The sequence below is a fragment of the Lissotriton vulgaris genome, chromosome 6 (genome assembly GCF_964263255.1).
Source record: "Lissotriton vulgaris chromosome 6, aLisVul1.2, whole genome shotgun sequence".
NCBI lineage: Eukaryota > Metazoa > Chordata > Amphibia > Caudata > Salamandridae > Lissotriton > Lissotriton vulgaris.
Genome location: NC_141694.1, coordinates 70581821 through 70598758, shown reverse-complemented (window position 1 = coordinate 70598758; position 16938 = coordinate 70581821). Strand labels below are relative to the sequence as shown.

The 16938-nt window shown below is 49.0% G+C and overlaps 1 protein-coding gene across 3 annotated transcripts in view; it reads left to right on the top strand.

Moving 5' to 3' along the window:
* Positions 1–16938, top strand: part of LOC147706804 (calpain-1 catalytic subunit-like) — an 815105-nt gene that overhangs the window by 625055 nt on the left and 173112 nt on the right. For 2 of the 3 annotated variants that reach the window (XM_086925935.1, XM_086925933.1), the window contains 2 exons: positions 15751–15867; positions 16125–16183. The exons of the other annotated variant lie outside the window; for it this stretch is intronic. In XM_086925935.1, coding sequence (XP_086782061.1) covers positions 15751–15867; positions 16125–16183 — 176 coding nt within the window. The remainder of the gene's footprint in view (positions 1–15750; positions 15868–16124; positions 16184–16938) is intronic. 3 annotated transcript variants of the gene reach the window in all.

The window sequence follows — 16938 nt, the reverse complement described above, 5'->3', positions numbered from 1 at the left end:
CGGAAGTGGCCGCAGACGGGGGTATCGTATCTCCGACTCAGCGGAGCAGTCCAGTGCAAGTGGTCGGTTCCAGATCCCGCCAGGCGAGGGAGGAACACCTCAGGCTCCCTCGTCGAAGACGACAGGCAAAAACTGGTGAGCTCAACGCCGTAGCAAGCTGCAGTGGGGGATCTTCGGTCTCGAATCTCTCCGCATGGCAGTCGGCGGGGGGGGTCAATCGCATCACGCCTCCACTGGAGTCACCCCTGTCCTCCAAGATGGGCACAGGGCGTGGTCAGGTTCCGCCGACACTATTAGGACACAGTTCACCGCCACGGGGCCTAGCAGGCTAGTTGGGTCCCTGACCTCAGGTGATTATTCCCGCCGGTCGGAAGCATCCGTAGGCGGGGCGTCCAGAACTTCTCACCGCCGGGGTAGTCCGGTTGGAGCAATCGGTGTCAAACTTCAGCAGCCGATAGTAGGGCGCTTCAGACTCCATCGCTGATGATTTCAGGCCAAAACCGATGATTTGGCGGAGAAATAGCCTGTGGTATGGGAGCTTCTTACGGAGCTCTACCCAGGCACGTCCGCCACCATTGCGTGCTCAGCCACGCCCCCGCAAACATTGATAAATTCATTAGACCAAGTTCTATCTTTAGAAAAGGTTATTCCCAAATACCAAAATTTGTCTACATGTTGCACTTTTTGGCCATCTATAAAAAATGCATTAGGCAACTCATTTTGGCCCCACAGGTCATGGTATGCGTTTTCCCTTTCTTGATAACCAGTTTCCTGTCCTTGATAAAAACAGAGAATCTGTCAATCAAACATTGTAAACCAATGGGGGTTCTTGATAGTAGCACAGCATCGTCCGCGTATAACAACACCGGCACTATGACCCCATTAACCTTGGGGGCATCAGCATTAATAGTTTTTAAAACTACATCAATTTTATTAATAAATAAAGTAAAAAGCAAGGGGGCATGAACACAGCCTTGTCTAATACCTCTGTTAACGCTGAATTTAGGGGTACACTCTCCTTTGACGCCGTAGCGCACGCTTGTTTGTAATTTTTCATAAAACCTGGCCAGAAAGAAGATTATACCCTCCGGTGCCCCAAGCTGTAACAGGGTTGGCCATAAGCTGGAATGGTCCGCCAGATCAAAAGCACTGCTTAAATCTGCAAAGCAGAGATAAAGTGAGCCTTGTTTGGCCTGGGTATACTTCCCAATCAATAGATCTGAATTTAAACACTGATCGAGTGTGCCCCATCCTTTCCGGAATCCATACTGGCTATTGGCCAAAATCCCCTTGCTCTCCACCCACTCTTCCAATCTGGCCAACATTACTCTACTCATGATCTTAACTGAGGAGTCTAAAAGAGAGATGGGGCAGTAGTTTTTAGCATCTGACCTATTGCCCTTCTTATGTATCGGGATTATAATTGACTCCCCCCAAGTCACGGGAGCCTCGATACATACAGCTGCATTAAAAACAATAGCTAAAATAGGGCTCCACATTGCCGGGGCTGCTTTATAGACGTCAATAGGTACACCATCTGGACCCTGAGCCTTCCCCCCTTTGCTTGCACAAATGCCTAGTTCGACCTCTGGAACAGTGATGTCCAAAGGCACAATCGGCCAGTTACTATGGTTGGTTTCATAACAGTTATCAGATTTAAAAATCATAGAACATTGGGATACCCACCCCTCACTAGAAACATTCGAGGTAAGCTCAGGGATAGAATCCTCCTTAGGTAAGGGAGAATTGACCGTAGCACAGAAAAGGGCACAGTTAGACAGTTCCGCGGCTTGATTTAGAGTTTCCCAAGCCTGCTGCCTCAGCTCTCCTTTCCTGTGTTTCAGGGCGGTTTTATAATCTGATCTCAACTTAATGATTGATTTTGTATCCCTGGGGCTTAACGTCAGTGCATGTTTTAATTCAGTTAAGAGTGTGGTACAAGTATGATCGAACCAAGCCAGTCTATGATTAGATTGCACTCTGTGAGGCCTAGTGAACCTAGCATCTATGCGTTCGTTAATGCCATTAAAAACGTCTAAAACCCGGTCTGGTTCGTTATTATTATTATATTAATTCAAAGCCATCATAGTTAACAAAATCCGTACACCATGTTTCCTGGAAACAAACTATGTCATATGGGTTAATTAAATTCATCCAGCCCAAAATAGCGCCCTTAGAGTTCAACCTGGCGATATTCCAGCTAACGACAGATATTCCATCCCAATCCCAATACTGTCTAGAATGGGCACTTCATGTTGTACAGCCCCTACGTTATGATCACCATTTTGCATATCCCTATGGTTTGCTTCTGCACTCGGATAGACCATAGAAAATGATCCGGGATCTACAGATTGTTCCCTTACTTCAGCAACCTGGCAAGCTGGGATCACCTCAGGGTTGGTACAACAATCTTGGTTGAGTCAATCGTTAGCATCTAAAGTACTTAGGGATTGGTAACGATTTAACAGTGGTACCTCAAACACAGGACATAAATTAGTACGTTTGTTAAGGGTAGAGAGGCTTCTTCTGTCTTTGTCAATGTGTTCATTAATGATGTGGCTATAGAAGAAACCAAGTGGGCATAAACTTATACCCTTCTCAAAGTATGGTAATGAAGCCGCTCTTAGCAGGGTAGTTGCAGCATGTTGAGGATATTTAAAATTAACAATAATACAGTCGCCTTCGCTGCTCTTTAGGGAGTTGCCAATCCAATCAACCCTTCTGGTGGTAAGAATCTGGTTCGAATAATTCATAGGGAACCCACATTGTTTATGGAGCCAGAACACTGTTTTATTTTTAAGAGAATCATGCCATTCCTGTTGGTTCTGGTTCAAATGTTGTTCAAAGGGTGGCACATTTGTTAGGACAACCACGTATGGGGCACAATCAGGGGGTAGCTTAATGGTGTGGCTTCTCTTAACTTCTTTCAGCGTCGGACCGCTCTCAGGTTCTACTACTACCAGGTTCTTCTGGCATCCTGTCGATTGGGGATTAGGCTTGCCTGTTACCATCATGTTCATCTCCCCATTACGTTCGACAGCTAAATTAGATATACCTGGGGCAACGTTACTGGCTCTATATCCTTCCCCCTTGTCCCTAAGTCTTTTTACCAATTCAATGCGGGCAGAAAATTGGTCACCTAACCTAGAAATCTCACTAGAGATAGAATCTAGCTTTTCTATTAGAGGTTTAATTACATTTTCTATTTTGGCACCCATAATGTTAACTAACAGGTCAAACTGGCCAGCATTTAATTTGACTGTGCTTGGGTTATCCATTGACTCCTCTCCACCTAGTGCGCCTGTTGGCAGTGTTTTAGCTCCCTTTTTCTTATAATTTCCTCCACGTTTTGTTTGGGCTTTTCTACAGCCCCTTCTTGTTCTAGGGGCCGGGGACCTCTGGGTAGAAGTATTGAAAATATCAACCAGTATAGTAGGTGTTATTGGTATTTGGGCTGGAGCCTCCGGGGTTGTACCAACTAAATTGCTTGATTCCCTACTTCCTATGGGTGGTGCTGCCAGGGGTGCCGAGGGCATCGTTGGCAAACTGCCTAGGCCCAGCGAAAGTCGCCGTTCTGTTTTGTCAATTTCAGTGTTTATTTTATTTACTGCTTTCTCCAGATAGTTGTCAGCGTGGCACTAGCCAGCTCAAGAGGGGTTTGTTTTATTTCCCTTTTGTTTCGACATATTTGCAATAGGCAGCTAAATATAAATTGTGTCAGGTTTACAAACGCTATGAGTAAAAAACTGGATAAACTATAAACCAAATTTCCTCATTGGAGGAAAAATACAATACGATAATAAAAACACAACAAAATGTTCATCGTCCCCTTATATAGCCATTAATAGCACGTGTGAGTCTCATTTCGTTGTTGTATGGGATCCTAATGTTAGACAGCCAAGGAGTCGGGCCCAGCCCAGCCACGTCCAGCCTCGGACGGCCTCAGACGGTCCCACCCTTGTCCTGGGCTTTTCCCGATGCTGCCCGCGCGCGTCCCGCAACGCGGGATCTCCCTGGTGATTTTATGCGCCGGCGGGCGCAGGAACAGCGTCAGCCGCGAGTGGTGTCGGGAGATGTAGTCCCGGTACGAGGCCACACCACGAGTAGCTTGGTGCTCCGTACAGGAGGTCAGGAAGTGTAGTGGCAGCAGGAGAGCGGGAGCGGCGTCCTCAGGTGAGAGCCCCCAGCTCTGTATAATGTCGAAACTCTTTTTACTGCCACCAAGTTCCCCAAATTCCAAAAAGTGGAGATAACGTGTTTGAGCCAGAGATCTCGTAAATCAGCATTAAAGAACACTACTGGAAGGCACCAGTCGCTTTCCCCACTCCACATGGGCAGACAAACCCCTCCAGACAGATGGAATATCTACAAGAGTTCAGGAAGAGCCGCAGCCGCTACTCGCGCCGCTGCAACCTATCCTGCCGCTTTCACCACTTTGCTGCCTTTCACTTTTGCACCTTCTTCCACTAAGCCCAGCTGTGATGCAGCCTCTTAGCTGTAATAAAGATCCGCTGTTTTGCTTTATTCTCCCTTGCCTTCAGATGAAAGCTTAACTGCTACAATTCAATCCAAATCAGCCGCAGCTCCAGACTCTCTATCCTCACCTTCAGCAGGCTCCGTCCGAGCCCACCGGGGAAAGCATCCGTCCAGAGAAACGCTCAGTTTCAGTTTAGCGAGGGAAAGTCTAACAAAACCCCTTTGCCATTCGCCCTTGCCGCCTTTCACTTTTGCACTTTCTTCCACTAAGCCTAGCTGTGATAAAGATCTGTTGTTTTGCTTTATTCTACCTTGCCTTCAGAGAAAGCTGAACTGCTCCTTCACCTTCCGTCCGAGCTCAGCGGGAAAAGCATCTGTCCAGCAAAATGCTCAATTTTAGTTTAGCGGGGGAAAGTCAGACAAAAAGCATATTACTCGAGCCAAGGTACGCCGCCTCAGGGCTCACAGAGACTAAAACGCCTGCTCGCCAGCGCACCAGGTCGAACAACCATTGCTGGAGGCGGGGCAAGGCAGCGATCACCTGAGTCTGGATACCTCTTACAATTGACCTACCCCTAGACACAGCGAGTTCTTTGCTGAGCCCACTCGAGTGGCGGCCATCTTCTCGCCGGGAGATCCACTTTAAGCTTGCGGCCATTTTGAAGAGACACTGCTGCATTACCGCAACTTTTTTTTTAACTGCGCTGGCTTTGGGCTGGTGTCCACTAGTTGGTCTCGGTGCGCATTCATCTCTAGCTGCTCCTATACAACTGCGAGGAGGAGGGACACTCGACTGGCGCAGAGAGACCCCCGGGCTAAACAATAGTACCTCGGTGAAAACTCCACTGCCTTGCGAACCACTAACAACTACCCTTGGTCACTAACCTGCACGGACATCACCAAAAGCCATGGGTAAACCAGAAAAAAATCAACCGAGGCTAACCTTTGAACTGCACAAAGGGGGCAAAACGTCGCAAAATGCAGCCTCAGACTCTGAGTTAGACTCTGCTGCGCAGGCCCCGTCTGCCATAGAAAAAACGCTCGTCGCAATCCAAGCCAGCCTACAATCGATAGATGGGAAAATAGAAGCTCTCAACCGTCGGATGGACCAATGTTCACAAAATTTGACATGCAGGCAACGCAAATCGGCAAGGCTCAACAACGTATCTCGGACACCGAAGACTGTCTACAACAAGTCGCAGCCAATACCAACTACATCACACAACTCCTGGCAATGATTCAGGCTAAAAATTATGACATTGAAGCACGCTCGCAGCACAATAATGTGCGTATTTTAGGATTACCGGAATCCACAAACGTGGGGCGACTGGAAGACTTTGTAGAGTTGATGATCAGAGACATCTGCGGAGCTGAGAGCCTCTCTGCCATGTTCACCATCGAACGCGCGAACAGGTCCCTGGTGCCGCGTCCGACGCCTGGGGCTCCACCTCGGCCCATTATTGCGAGACTTCAAAACTTTAGGGATCGGGACACTATACTACGCATTACCCGGCAAAAGGGCACCATAAATCATCAAGACAATGTCCTGTCCTTTTTACTGGATTTTACAGCAACAGTGCAGGCGGCGCATTAAGAATTCCAAGGCGTCAAAAAACTTCTCATGAAAGAACATCCGATACGCTATGCTGTACCCGGCTCGGCTTCGCATAGGTACAGATCGTGAGGCCAAGATATTCTAGAACCTGAAGCTTGCCATGGATCATGCCAAACAATTGCGAAGAAACCAGCGTTCCTCCACGCAGACATCTGACATTGATGATTGACTGATGCAAGCCCTATTTTCCACTCTATATCCTTTTATTACGCTGGCTACATAAATGACACAGGGTTAGCGGCCTAACTGGAAATATGTCAATGTTTTCCCTGGCTATGACCCACGAATAAAGATGGGCTGTGTTTATTGAATAACATTTATTTTTCTGCTGTTAACATTCAGATATAACAATTTAGTGTTGCTTGCAAATGGCACTGGGCAGCGCCTGAATGCATATACACAGGGATCCCTGGATCTGAGATTGCGAGGGCTTCCTTGAAGGTGCTCTGCGATGATCTAGTCAACTCGATATGTTTCTCTATCGCTCCGTGCGACGAGAGGTTTGCAGAAAATGTCTAGGATTATCCCCTTGTGTTAGCATAGTGGGCTATTGGGCGGGAGCGCTAAAACTCCTAAGACGACCCCTCCCCGGTTTCTTGGGGAGAAGTTGTGGCCTCTATGTCCCCTATTGGGTATACCCCACTACTACTGTTTCGTTCTTAAGTTTGGTTATGTCAATGGGATTTGCCTTTGGCAAGATGGGATTGCTGAAGTGGGAGGGGAGAGGAAATGGGACGTGGGCTCCAGAGACTGTCAATAATGAGATCAGAGTGCTTAATGCAGTTATAATTGAGGAGATGTCGTTCAGTGGGTGCTGTTGGCCATATACACGATACATATCAGGATCTTTCACAATAGATAATGGATGAGGAATACCGGTGCATGACATGGAACATTCGAGGCCTCAATTCCCCAAAAGAGACCAGGCAGGTGCTGTCATATTTGGACACAAGGGAAGGACAATGGAACCCTACTCACAAAGGAACCAGGGTGATTAGTTTATCAAGTAAACAATGGTTCCTGCGGTATGATAATTGTACAGTGCATAGTCAGTACATAGCGTAAAAGTAATTATAAAGTCGTAGAGGGTTTGTAAGGGATGTCAAAGGGAGATTCAAGGCTCAAGATACCAGTTATATGTCATCAAAGTTTTTGTATTTCCAAACAATGGTTTAATCAATAATATACAGTTGTACACATAGTATTTCAAAAGAAGTGCAGTGTCCCAAGTGCTTTTTGTGAAAACCAAAGAGTAATTAAGTGACAGTGAGTAAATATATACAGGTTTATGCTGGGGATATTTACAAGAAACGGAAAATGACCAAGACTATTCTTATAAACAATGACTACACCGTGGCTATCTATATTCATAGGCACTCTTTTGCACGGTTTATTTCCTATGGTGTTGACGGCGTTTCGACCCGTCAGGATGTGGGTCTCGTCAGGACTGGTCGTTGTGAGACATCTAAGGGAATTAAAAAAAAGGGGGGGGTTTAAGGGCATGTATTATGTGTCTCAGTTAGGCCAATGTGCGGACTGTTAATTATAGGGGATTACCTCAGGTTGTGTAGATTTCCATATCGCAACCCATGCGCGATAGAGGAACGTAAAACAACTTACAGTGGCCCAGCCGGGTACTGTTGCATGGAGGAGGGCAGAAGGATTAAAAGCGGGGGATGAGTCGGAACAGATTACGCTTAGTAACATACATGTTAGCCTCCATGTAGGCAGGCTGTGTCTAGTACTTACAACTGTGGTGGTAATCAGACTGTGATAGCCTGTGATTATCAGCTTCTCTGTGAGTCGAGATTGGTCAGTGGCGGACGGTGCCGTCAATGAAATTTCCTTCAGCCAAGACGATGTCTGGGAGGAGAAGAGGCTAGTTAGTCAGGGATCTAGGCTACATGGACCTGGGGATTGTTGGGAGAACCTGGGAATCAAAGTACCTGTGTGCTTTAACAGGGAAGCGCGATTGCGTCTTCCAGAACGCCAAAGTCGGTCTGGAAGGCTCTGTGTAGTGCCGGGCCAACGTCCTCGCAGTATTTACCGCAGTGTGTCTAGTACGTGTGCAGGCCTTACAAGGAGAGTCAGTCTCTATCCTCGTCAGGATGCACTGGATGGCGATGATCTCAGGAAAAATAGAGTAGGCTTAGGGGCTTACAATGAGTAGAGTGTGCGCGTATGTGACAATTAGATTAGTGGCCATCCCAATAGTAAAGACATTTACAGGGTAATGTTCACAGAATTCATCTGCACATGGTACATGAGGTATGGGCATACGGTGATTAACAGTATGAATTGTTCAAGACATATATATTTACATAGATGACGCTAGGGTTGTAGTAATGAAGGTGTACAGCCTACACAGAGTGCGTATATACATTGATGAATTACAGGGTGCGCCGCATCTTTTTCACGTGGGACAGTGCTCTTGACCCAAAATTGGAGGGTTGGATAAAAGATATGGTATATTGTTAAGAAAACCTGTCTACGAACTGCCTGTGATGTCTAGGCCGAAGGACATTTGGGGTCCACTTGAACAATTTCTTGCTATTCCAACACTTGAAAGTGAGGATGACAACTCTTCAATAGTTGAGTGAATTGTTGAAATGCTGTATGATCGTGCTCACTGTGATATGTCTGTGAGGTTTATGTGCTAGAAACATAATACACTCTGATCATTGTGGAAGTACATGCTATTGTATTACTGACTTCTCATGTTCGCTACAAGCGCACTGCCGCTGTTGGCAGTAAATGTACGTTCTGCTATAACACAATAAAAAGATTTACAAAAAAAAAATCCATTGAGGATATGTGTCTCTTGTCTGACAATCTGCCTCAAGGAAAAATTTGCCATAGCGTAAATAAACGCGCTCGTGTTTTGGTTTTCTTCTTTTTCTAGGTGATAATTAAAATCTTCTAAAACTGTGAAATCTGAACAGTTTATACTGGAATCCAAGACGGGACTAATTTTGTCCATCAGTGGTGTCCGGGCTTTCGGTGGACGATATATGAGAAGTCTTTTTAGTGTATAGTTGTTATTGAGTGACATCCGGAAGGCTAACATTTCACAATCCCGAGGGCTGCCTGTTGAACACCCACCCACTCTAAGTTCTTCCCAGGAAATGATAGCTAGTCCCCCTGCTTGTGTGTTCTATCAGCTCTAGTCATAGAATAGTCATGGAGAAGCCTGCGAGAAGAGCTAGTATCAGCTCTGGATCTGACGCTGTATCTGCCCAAGTCTCGGTTATACAGGCCAGATCGAACTTGTGACTCTGTCATTTCTTCGAGTTCAGTGTTGTGTTTTACTAGCAAGCGTGGATTAATTACAGCTTTAAACTCCTTAGTGTTAGCCATGGGTGCTTGTTTTTGCTGAGTTATCAAGGTCTTCACTTTCCTGTAGCTAAGCTGCAACCTACAGTGTTCACATCTCTTTGGCTCCTTCTGGAGATCGAGTCGCAGTCCGCAAGATGTTGTGCTCTTTCTGTACAGCCTCAATAATTCATCTATTGAGTATGTAACATTTCTCCGAGCTATTGGAAAATGCACACCGGGTCCGGCACTGGGTGCGGGCCAGGCGCGGACGGGCGCAGACGAGCTTGCCTTTGCCTGCGTGCAACCGCTGCGCGTGTGCATTTGCATCGGGTTTAGTAGTGTTGCCAGCGAAAAGACTAGTCCGCTACCCACTCTCACCCGGATGTGTCCAAATCCGCCCAAAATGTCTGCACAGAATCACTTTGCGCGCAACACTAGGTGAGCGCGCATGTGCAAAAATGAAATTTATCCCTTTTAAACAATTTTCAAGCCACTTGGTAGGTAGCAGCAATTATTCAGTGACCTCAGGACACCCCCGCGCCGCACGGCCCCCTAGCTGTGTGTGTGCCCCCTCGCTGCTGCTCATTGTGCCGATCTGCCGTTTTTCTCCGTTTTGCCTTGTAGTCGTTTTTTTCCATGCTATTTGCCCTGTTGTCACTCGCTGTTTACCCTGCTGTTTTATTGTTATATTTCTACCTCTGTGCTTAGGGTCCTACCTCCCCTGGTGTAACCCCCGCTCCCCGCCGCCGTGATTTCGCATCCCGCCCCCTTTTCTTCCGTGTCCTCCCCGCTCCCGCCTCCCAGCTGCTCCTCCCTCCCACTTGGCCTTAAATGGAGACCGCGCGGCGCAGGTGAGTGTGACCTGTCCTCAGGACACCCCCGCGCCGCACGGCCCCCTAGCTGTTTGTGTGCCCCCTCGCTGCTGCTCATTGTGCCGATCTGCCGTTTTTCTCCCTGTTTTGCCTTGTAGTCGTTTTTTTCCCTGCTATTTGCCCTGTTGTCACTCGCTGTTTACCCTGCTGTTTTATTTGTTATATTTCTACCTCTGTGCTTAGGGTCCTACCTCCCCTGGTGTAACCCCTGCTCCCTGCTTCCGGCCGCCTTGATTTCGCGGCCCCGCCCCTTTTCTTCCATGTCCTCCCCGCTCCCACCTCCCAGCTGCTCCTCCCTCCCAATTCGCCTTAAATGGAGACCGTGCGGACGCACAGCGGTCACACGCAGCGGGCACGCCGATTGTGCGCCGAAGGCGCGCTAAAGGCAAGCCCGTCTGCGCCCGTCCGCGCCTGGACCATGCCTAGCGCCAGGACCCCTGGCCCTCGCCAACGCCAGACTACACGACGGACCTACAACGCCGCCACCCTCAACGCACTCAATGCCAGCCGGAAATCTGCCTGCTACCGAGCCACCCCGAAACGCACCCACGGACCCTTCATCTGTCAAACCTGCCCGTTCACCTGCCTCCGGACTTGCACCGCACCCGTCAAGCCGAGCACCAGCAAGAACCACCTCAAGTGCATCTTGCTCAACACCCGCTCCGTCCACAGACACGCCGTGGAACTCTGGAACCTCCTCGACACAACATCACCAGACGTCGCCTTCCTCACGGAAACCTGGATGAACGCCTCCTCAGCCCTCGACATCACCAATCCCGGACAGGTACAAGATCACCAGGAGGGACCGCGTCAACCAGACCGGAGGAGGCATCGCCATCGTACACAAGAACACCATCCGCATCACAACCAACTCCGACGACACCGTCACCGCCGCTGAACACCTCCACTTCCAGATACACACCGACCCCAAGACAACCCTCAGAGGCACCCTCATCTACAGACCCCCGGGACCACGCACACAATTAAGCGAAGACATAGCAGACTTCATCAGCCCGCACGCCCTCCCCTCCGCTGACTACATCCTCCTAGGGGACTTCAACTTCCACCTGGAGAACAACAACGACACCAACACCACCACCCTGCTGGACAACCTCGCCAACCTCGGACTCAAGCAACTGGTGAACACCCCCACCCACCACCCGGCCACAGGCTTGACCCCGTCTTCTCCTCCAGCAAGCACATCTCCTTCAGCCACTCCACCGGACTTCATTGGATGGACCACAGCTGCGTCCACTTCAGCTTCAGAAGAACCACGACCCACCACCACCCGCAACAGGCTCCCCGCAGGAGCTGGAACAAGATCCCAGACGACCAGCTCACCACCTGCCTTAGCCAGAACCCTCCCGCCAGCACAACTGACCCCAACGAAGCAGACAGCAACCTCACACAGTAGATCACTATCTGTGCTGACTACCTCGCACCACTGAAGACCCATCCCAGCAGACCCGGCAGCAAGAAATCCTCCTGGTTCACCGATGAACTCAAGAACTCCAAGAAGAACTGCTGCACCCTCGAGAAAGCCTGGAGCAACAACCAGATCACAGACAACATGACTGCCCTCAAGCACGCCATCCGCAAACACCACCAGCTGATCCGCACCACCAAGAAGACAGCGTTCAAGGAACAACTGGACAACAACGCCCACAACAGCAAGGAACTCTTCAACATCATCAAAGAGCTCTCCAACCTCAGTGCCGGAAACAACGATATCACTCCTTCGCAAGACCTCTGCGACACCCTCGCCTCATTTTTCCACAGCAAGATCGCCGACATACACAACAGCTTCGACGCACAGACCACGCACCCTACCACCGAGCCAACGCCCCCCACCACCACCCTCTGCGCCTGGACTCCGGTCTGCACTGAAGACACCATCCACTCCGGATCACCAACCGACCCCTGACCCCACCACGTCTTCAACAAGGCCGACTCCATCATCGCACCCCAACTCCGGGACACCATCAACACTTCCTTCAACACCGCCACCTTCCCGGAGAGCTGGAAGCACGCCGAGCTCAGCGCCCTCCTGAAGAAACCAACAGCGGACCCCGCCGATCTCAAGAACTACCGTCCCATCTTGCTCCTCCCTTTTCCTGCCAAGGTCATCGAGAAGACCGTCAACAGTCAGCTGGCCGCCTTCCTCGAGACGAACGGATCCCTCGACCACTCGCAATCCGGCTTCCGTGCCAACCACAGCACCGAGAACGCCCTCATCGCAGCCGCAGACGACATCAGATCCCTGCTCGACAACGGAGATACAGCGGCCTCATCCTCCTGGACCTCTCCGCAGCATTCGACACGGTCTGCCACCGCACCCTAGTGCAGCGCCTCAACAACATCGGAATCCAAGAGAAGGCACTGGAATGGATCATCTCGTTCCTCACCGGAGGAACCCAGATGGTCCGTCTGCCCCGTTCAGATCCGAAGCCACCGAAGCCATCTGCGGCGTACCACAAGGATCATCACTCAGCCCCACCCTCTTCAATGTCCACATGAGCCCCCTCGCAGCCATCTCTCGCCAGCACAACCTCAACATCATCTCCTACGCCGACGACACCCAGCTGATCCTCTCCCTCACTAACAACCCCGCCACCGCCAGAACCAACCTACACGAAGGGATGAAAGACGTCGCCGAATGGATGAAGAACAGCCGCCTGAAACTGAACTCAGACAAGACGGAAGTCCTCATCCTGGGATCATAGCCCTCCGCCTGGGACAACTCCTGGTGTCCGCCTGCCCTGGGCACCGCCCCCAAGCCAACGGACCACGCACGTAACCTGGGCTTCATCCTGGACTCCTCCCTCTCAATGAACAGACAAGTCAAGGCCGTCTCGTCGTCATGCTTCAACACCCTGCGTATGCTCCGAAAGATCTTCGGTGGATCCCCACCAAAACCAGGAAGACGGTCACCCAGGCACTCGTCACCAGCCGACTGGACTACGGGAACACCCTCTACGCCGGAACCATAGCCAAACTTCAGAAAAGACTCCAACACATCTAGAATGCCTCTGTTCGACTCATCCTGGACATCCCCCGACACGGCCACATCTCCGGACACCTGAGAGACCTGCACTGGCTCCCCGTCAGCAAGACGATCACGTTCAGACTCTTCACCCACGCACACAAGGCTCTCCACGACCTGGGACCCAGGTGCCTCAACAACCGCCGGACCTTCTACACTCCCACCCACCAGCTACGTTCCACCAGCCTCGCCCTTGCGGCCGTTCCACGCATCCGCAGAGCCACCGCCAGAGGAAGATCCTTCTCCTACCTGGCAGCCAAGACATGGAACTGCCTCCACATCCACCTACGACGGACCCAGGACCACCTCTCCTTCAGGAAGCAACTCAAGACCTGGCTCTTCGAGTAGTAGCAGACCCCCCCAGGCCCCCACCAAGCGCCTTGATACCCCTCCGGGTGAGTAGCGCGCCATACAAATGCTATGATTGATTGATTGATTGATTGATTCAGTGTGCAAATGTGCAAAGTATCGGTTTTTAAAACAGTTTTCAAGCCTGTTAACGATATAGCATTAATGTTGGATTTCAACACATAAAATCTTTACCTTTAAAATCTAGTTCCACCCAGCTAGCAGCACCGCCTTAGCACAAGCAGTCTTACCGCGTCCACTGCACGTGCGCTTTTGCATCGGGTTTAGTAGTGTTGCCAGCGGAAAGACTAGTCCGCAACCCACTCTCACCCTGATGTGGTGTCCAACTCCCCCTAATATGTCCGCCCAGAACTGCTTTACGCTCAACAGCACTTGCCGAGTCGGACGGAGGCGTAGTTGGTGAGGACTGAGCAAAACTAGGTGAGCGCAGGTGTGCAAAAATGCAATTGATCCGTTTGAAACAATTTTCAAGCCTCTTGGCAGGTAGCAGCAATTTTTCAGTGTGCAAATGTGCAAAGTATCGATTTTTAAAACCGTTTTCAAGCCTGTTAACGATATAGCAGAGGGTGGTGGTGCAGCTGTATCGTGCACAGCTAAGGGTGCCACCCAGGGTTGGATTGCGATCAAAAATCGTCTGAGCACCCACAAAGAAAGTGGCCTACATTTGTGCATTGTTATTTTTGCAAAACGTTCTTTCAGTGTTCTAAATAGTATGAAAAGAAGGGAGGGGGTCTAAACAAGGCATGTTTCTTAACTTCACTGAGATAAAAAAAAGTGCAAATGTTGCCTGGCCTCTTTGTGCAACGAATAGGTCACACCGGTGAACCACACCTTAACATGATTGAAGCCACTTCTGCTCAGGCCCCCTGCCCTTGCTCAAGCTGCAGACATTAAAGTGACCAGCCAAAGTCAGCTTTTTGCATCAATGGATCGGTCCAGTGGGGGACTGGCAATTCAACCTATTGCCACTTGGTGAAAGTAGGGTAACAGAGGTCCATCTGCTTCCAGCTACAGGCCTCTAGATGGGCTTCCCAGTCCTGCATTGGGCCGCTGGCGGCATCTGAACAAACTGACTAACACGTTGCCCCAAAAAATCAACACACAGCTGCAACTCAGATACCGGCCCATTGTACAAATGCCCGCCTTACCAATCTGGCCCTCTTGCCAACTTTCAACATCCTGTAAATTTCCAGGCAGGAGTCTAAAGTACAGCTTTATAAGAAAAAGTCTGTATTCATTTTTAACATGGCCTTTCCTTGTTTACTTTAATTAACACTCGGGGGTCATTGAGGCAGCTGTCAAACACCTTTAAAGTGTTTCTTTTTATATTTATTGTGTACATGGTCAACTAATAAGGGAAAAAATACCGGCGTTATGTGATTTTTTCAATTATTCTACCATCTGGGGCATTAAAATCCAAGTCAGGACGGTTAAAACCTGGCCATGTAGCAACCCTATGCACAGCACAGAGAGGGGAGAATGCCCTGGACCATTCGCGATTGCCTCTCGACCCCACACTTCTCTATATTTCACTTCTATAACTATAAGCTGTTTAAAGAAACTGATTGGGATGGGCACCTTCCGCAATACACAGCACGTAAAGGGCTGCCACGAACGGCTCCGATCACTGATCCTGCAAGGAGAAAGAGGTTAGCTGAGATCCAATCAGGCACACTCTGGGTGTGGTATTCTATTGGCTGCGTGTGACAGCGCAGGATGAGAACAGGAGTACAGGGTACGAAATTGGTATTTGTTGGTGAGAAATGCGATGTGAGCTCAATAGCTGATTTGCGGCAGCGTTCTGAGTGCTCACAGTTAGGCGGACAATTCCTTGAATGGGTTAATCTAACTTGCAGTGTGTGGCACTTGGAGTGGCCGCCTGTCAGGTGCAGATCCAAGGTGATACACAAGTGTGCTCGATGAACCCCGTGTGAAATTTCCTGTTGAGCTCATGACAGTGCTTGTGGAACAAGAGCCTGCTGGAGGGGTTGATTGAACCCCACGGTGCTGAGGTTTCAGCTGATACTGAGATTAACCTACCTTCCTTCTCTGTTTTCCAGGGTTCAAGATGAATAAAAAAATCATGCAGGTTCTGGTACCTCGTTACTCCGACACCGCACTGGGGGTCGACTTCGATAACTTTGTCTGCTGCCTGCTTCAGCTGGAGGCCATGTTCAGTGAGTGCTTTTTTAGGAAGTTCAACCTTGGGCATCGAAGGACACTCTTTGTTCTGCTAACTCCCTTCTGACCTCTTTGTTGACGAGTCCTCTTCTCACACTCTGCTTCTATATCGTAATTCTTCATGCTTGAGGTCCCTCTGGCCTTCTGTGCTGATATGGCTGGCAAAAGTCTCTGTCATTGTGCACAGCACAACGTGTGTCAGGCTCTTGACCTGCTCTTACAACAAAACTAATTGTTCCCCTGTTTGCTTTAGTACTCTTCAATTTCATCGCCAAAGACGACAGTGAAATATCCGCCATCGGCCTGGCAGAGGTGAGCTGCTTGGAGCACCTACTTCTATTTCCACTTAGCACATGAGCACATGAAGGCAGTGATGAGTGGCATTAGGTGCCTAACCATAGTAGGAAGAAAGGATTGTGCATGACTGTGCCTTTGAGTGGACCTGTTTTCTATCAAATGTTCAGGTATGTCCAATGTATGCCAAGGAAGACTAGGACTATTCCAGATTTTCAGGATATCCATATATCATGAATTGACATACATTGAGTCAAAATACACATACAAGTTGAATCTGCAGGTTTACGGTAGAAGTGGCTACAAAAGAAGCCCTTTTATAAGCACTGCTTAGAATATACATAAAGGACGAAGTCTGCAATCATACAAGAATAAGGTTATGCTTAAGCATATCATAAGACTGCAATAGGATCCTGTAGATCACGAGTGCCCAGAATCTGCCCAAGAGCGTTGCATCATTGCCAGATATTCACAAAAGCAAATGTGTGTGAACAGCAATTCCATTTTTACTTTATATCTATATTTCTTTTGAGAATTTCCTGAACATGTGGCATGGTTTGGGATCTTCTGGACTTGTGAGCAACAAGAAACTGACTAAAATGTAAAGACTATCAGACTCCTGTTCCTACGCATTGACCAAGTGTGATGACAATTTGCTCCAGTTCAGGAAGAGCCTGAAGACCTGGCTTTTTAATCTTTAGGCTGTTCTTACTGTCTCTGTTTCAGTTCTATTCTTATTCTTTTTGCTGTGTTGTGTTATTTTTATTCTGAGT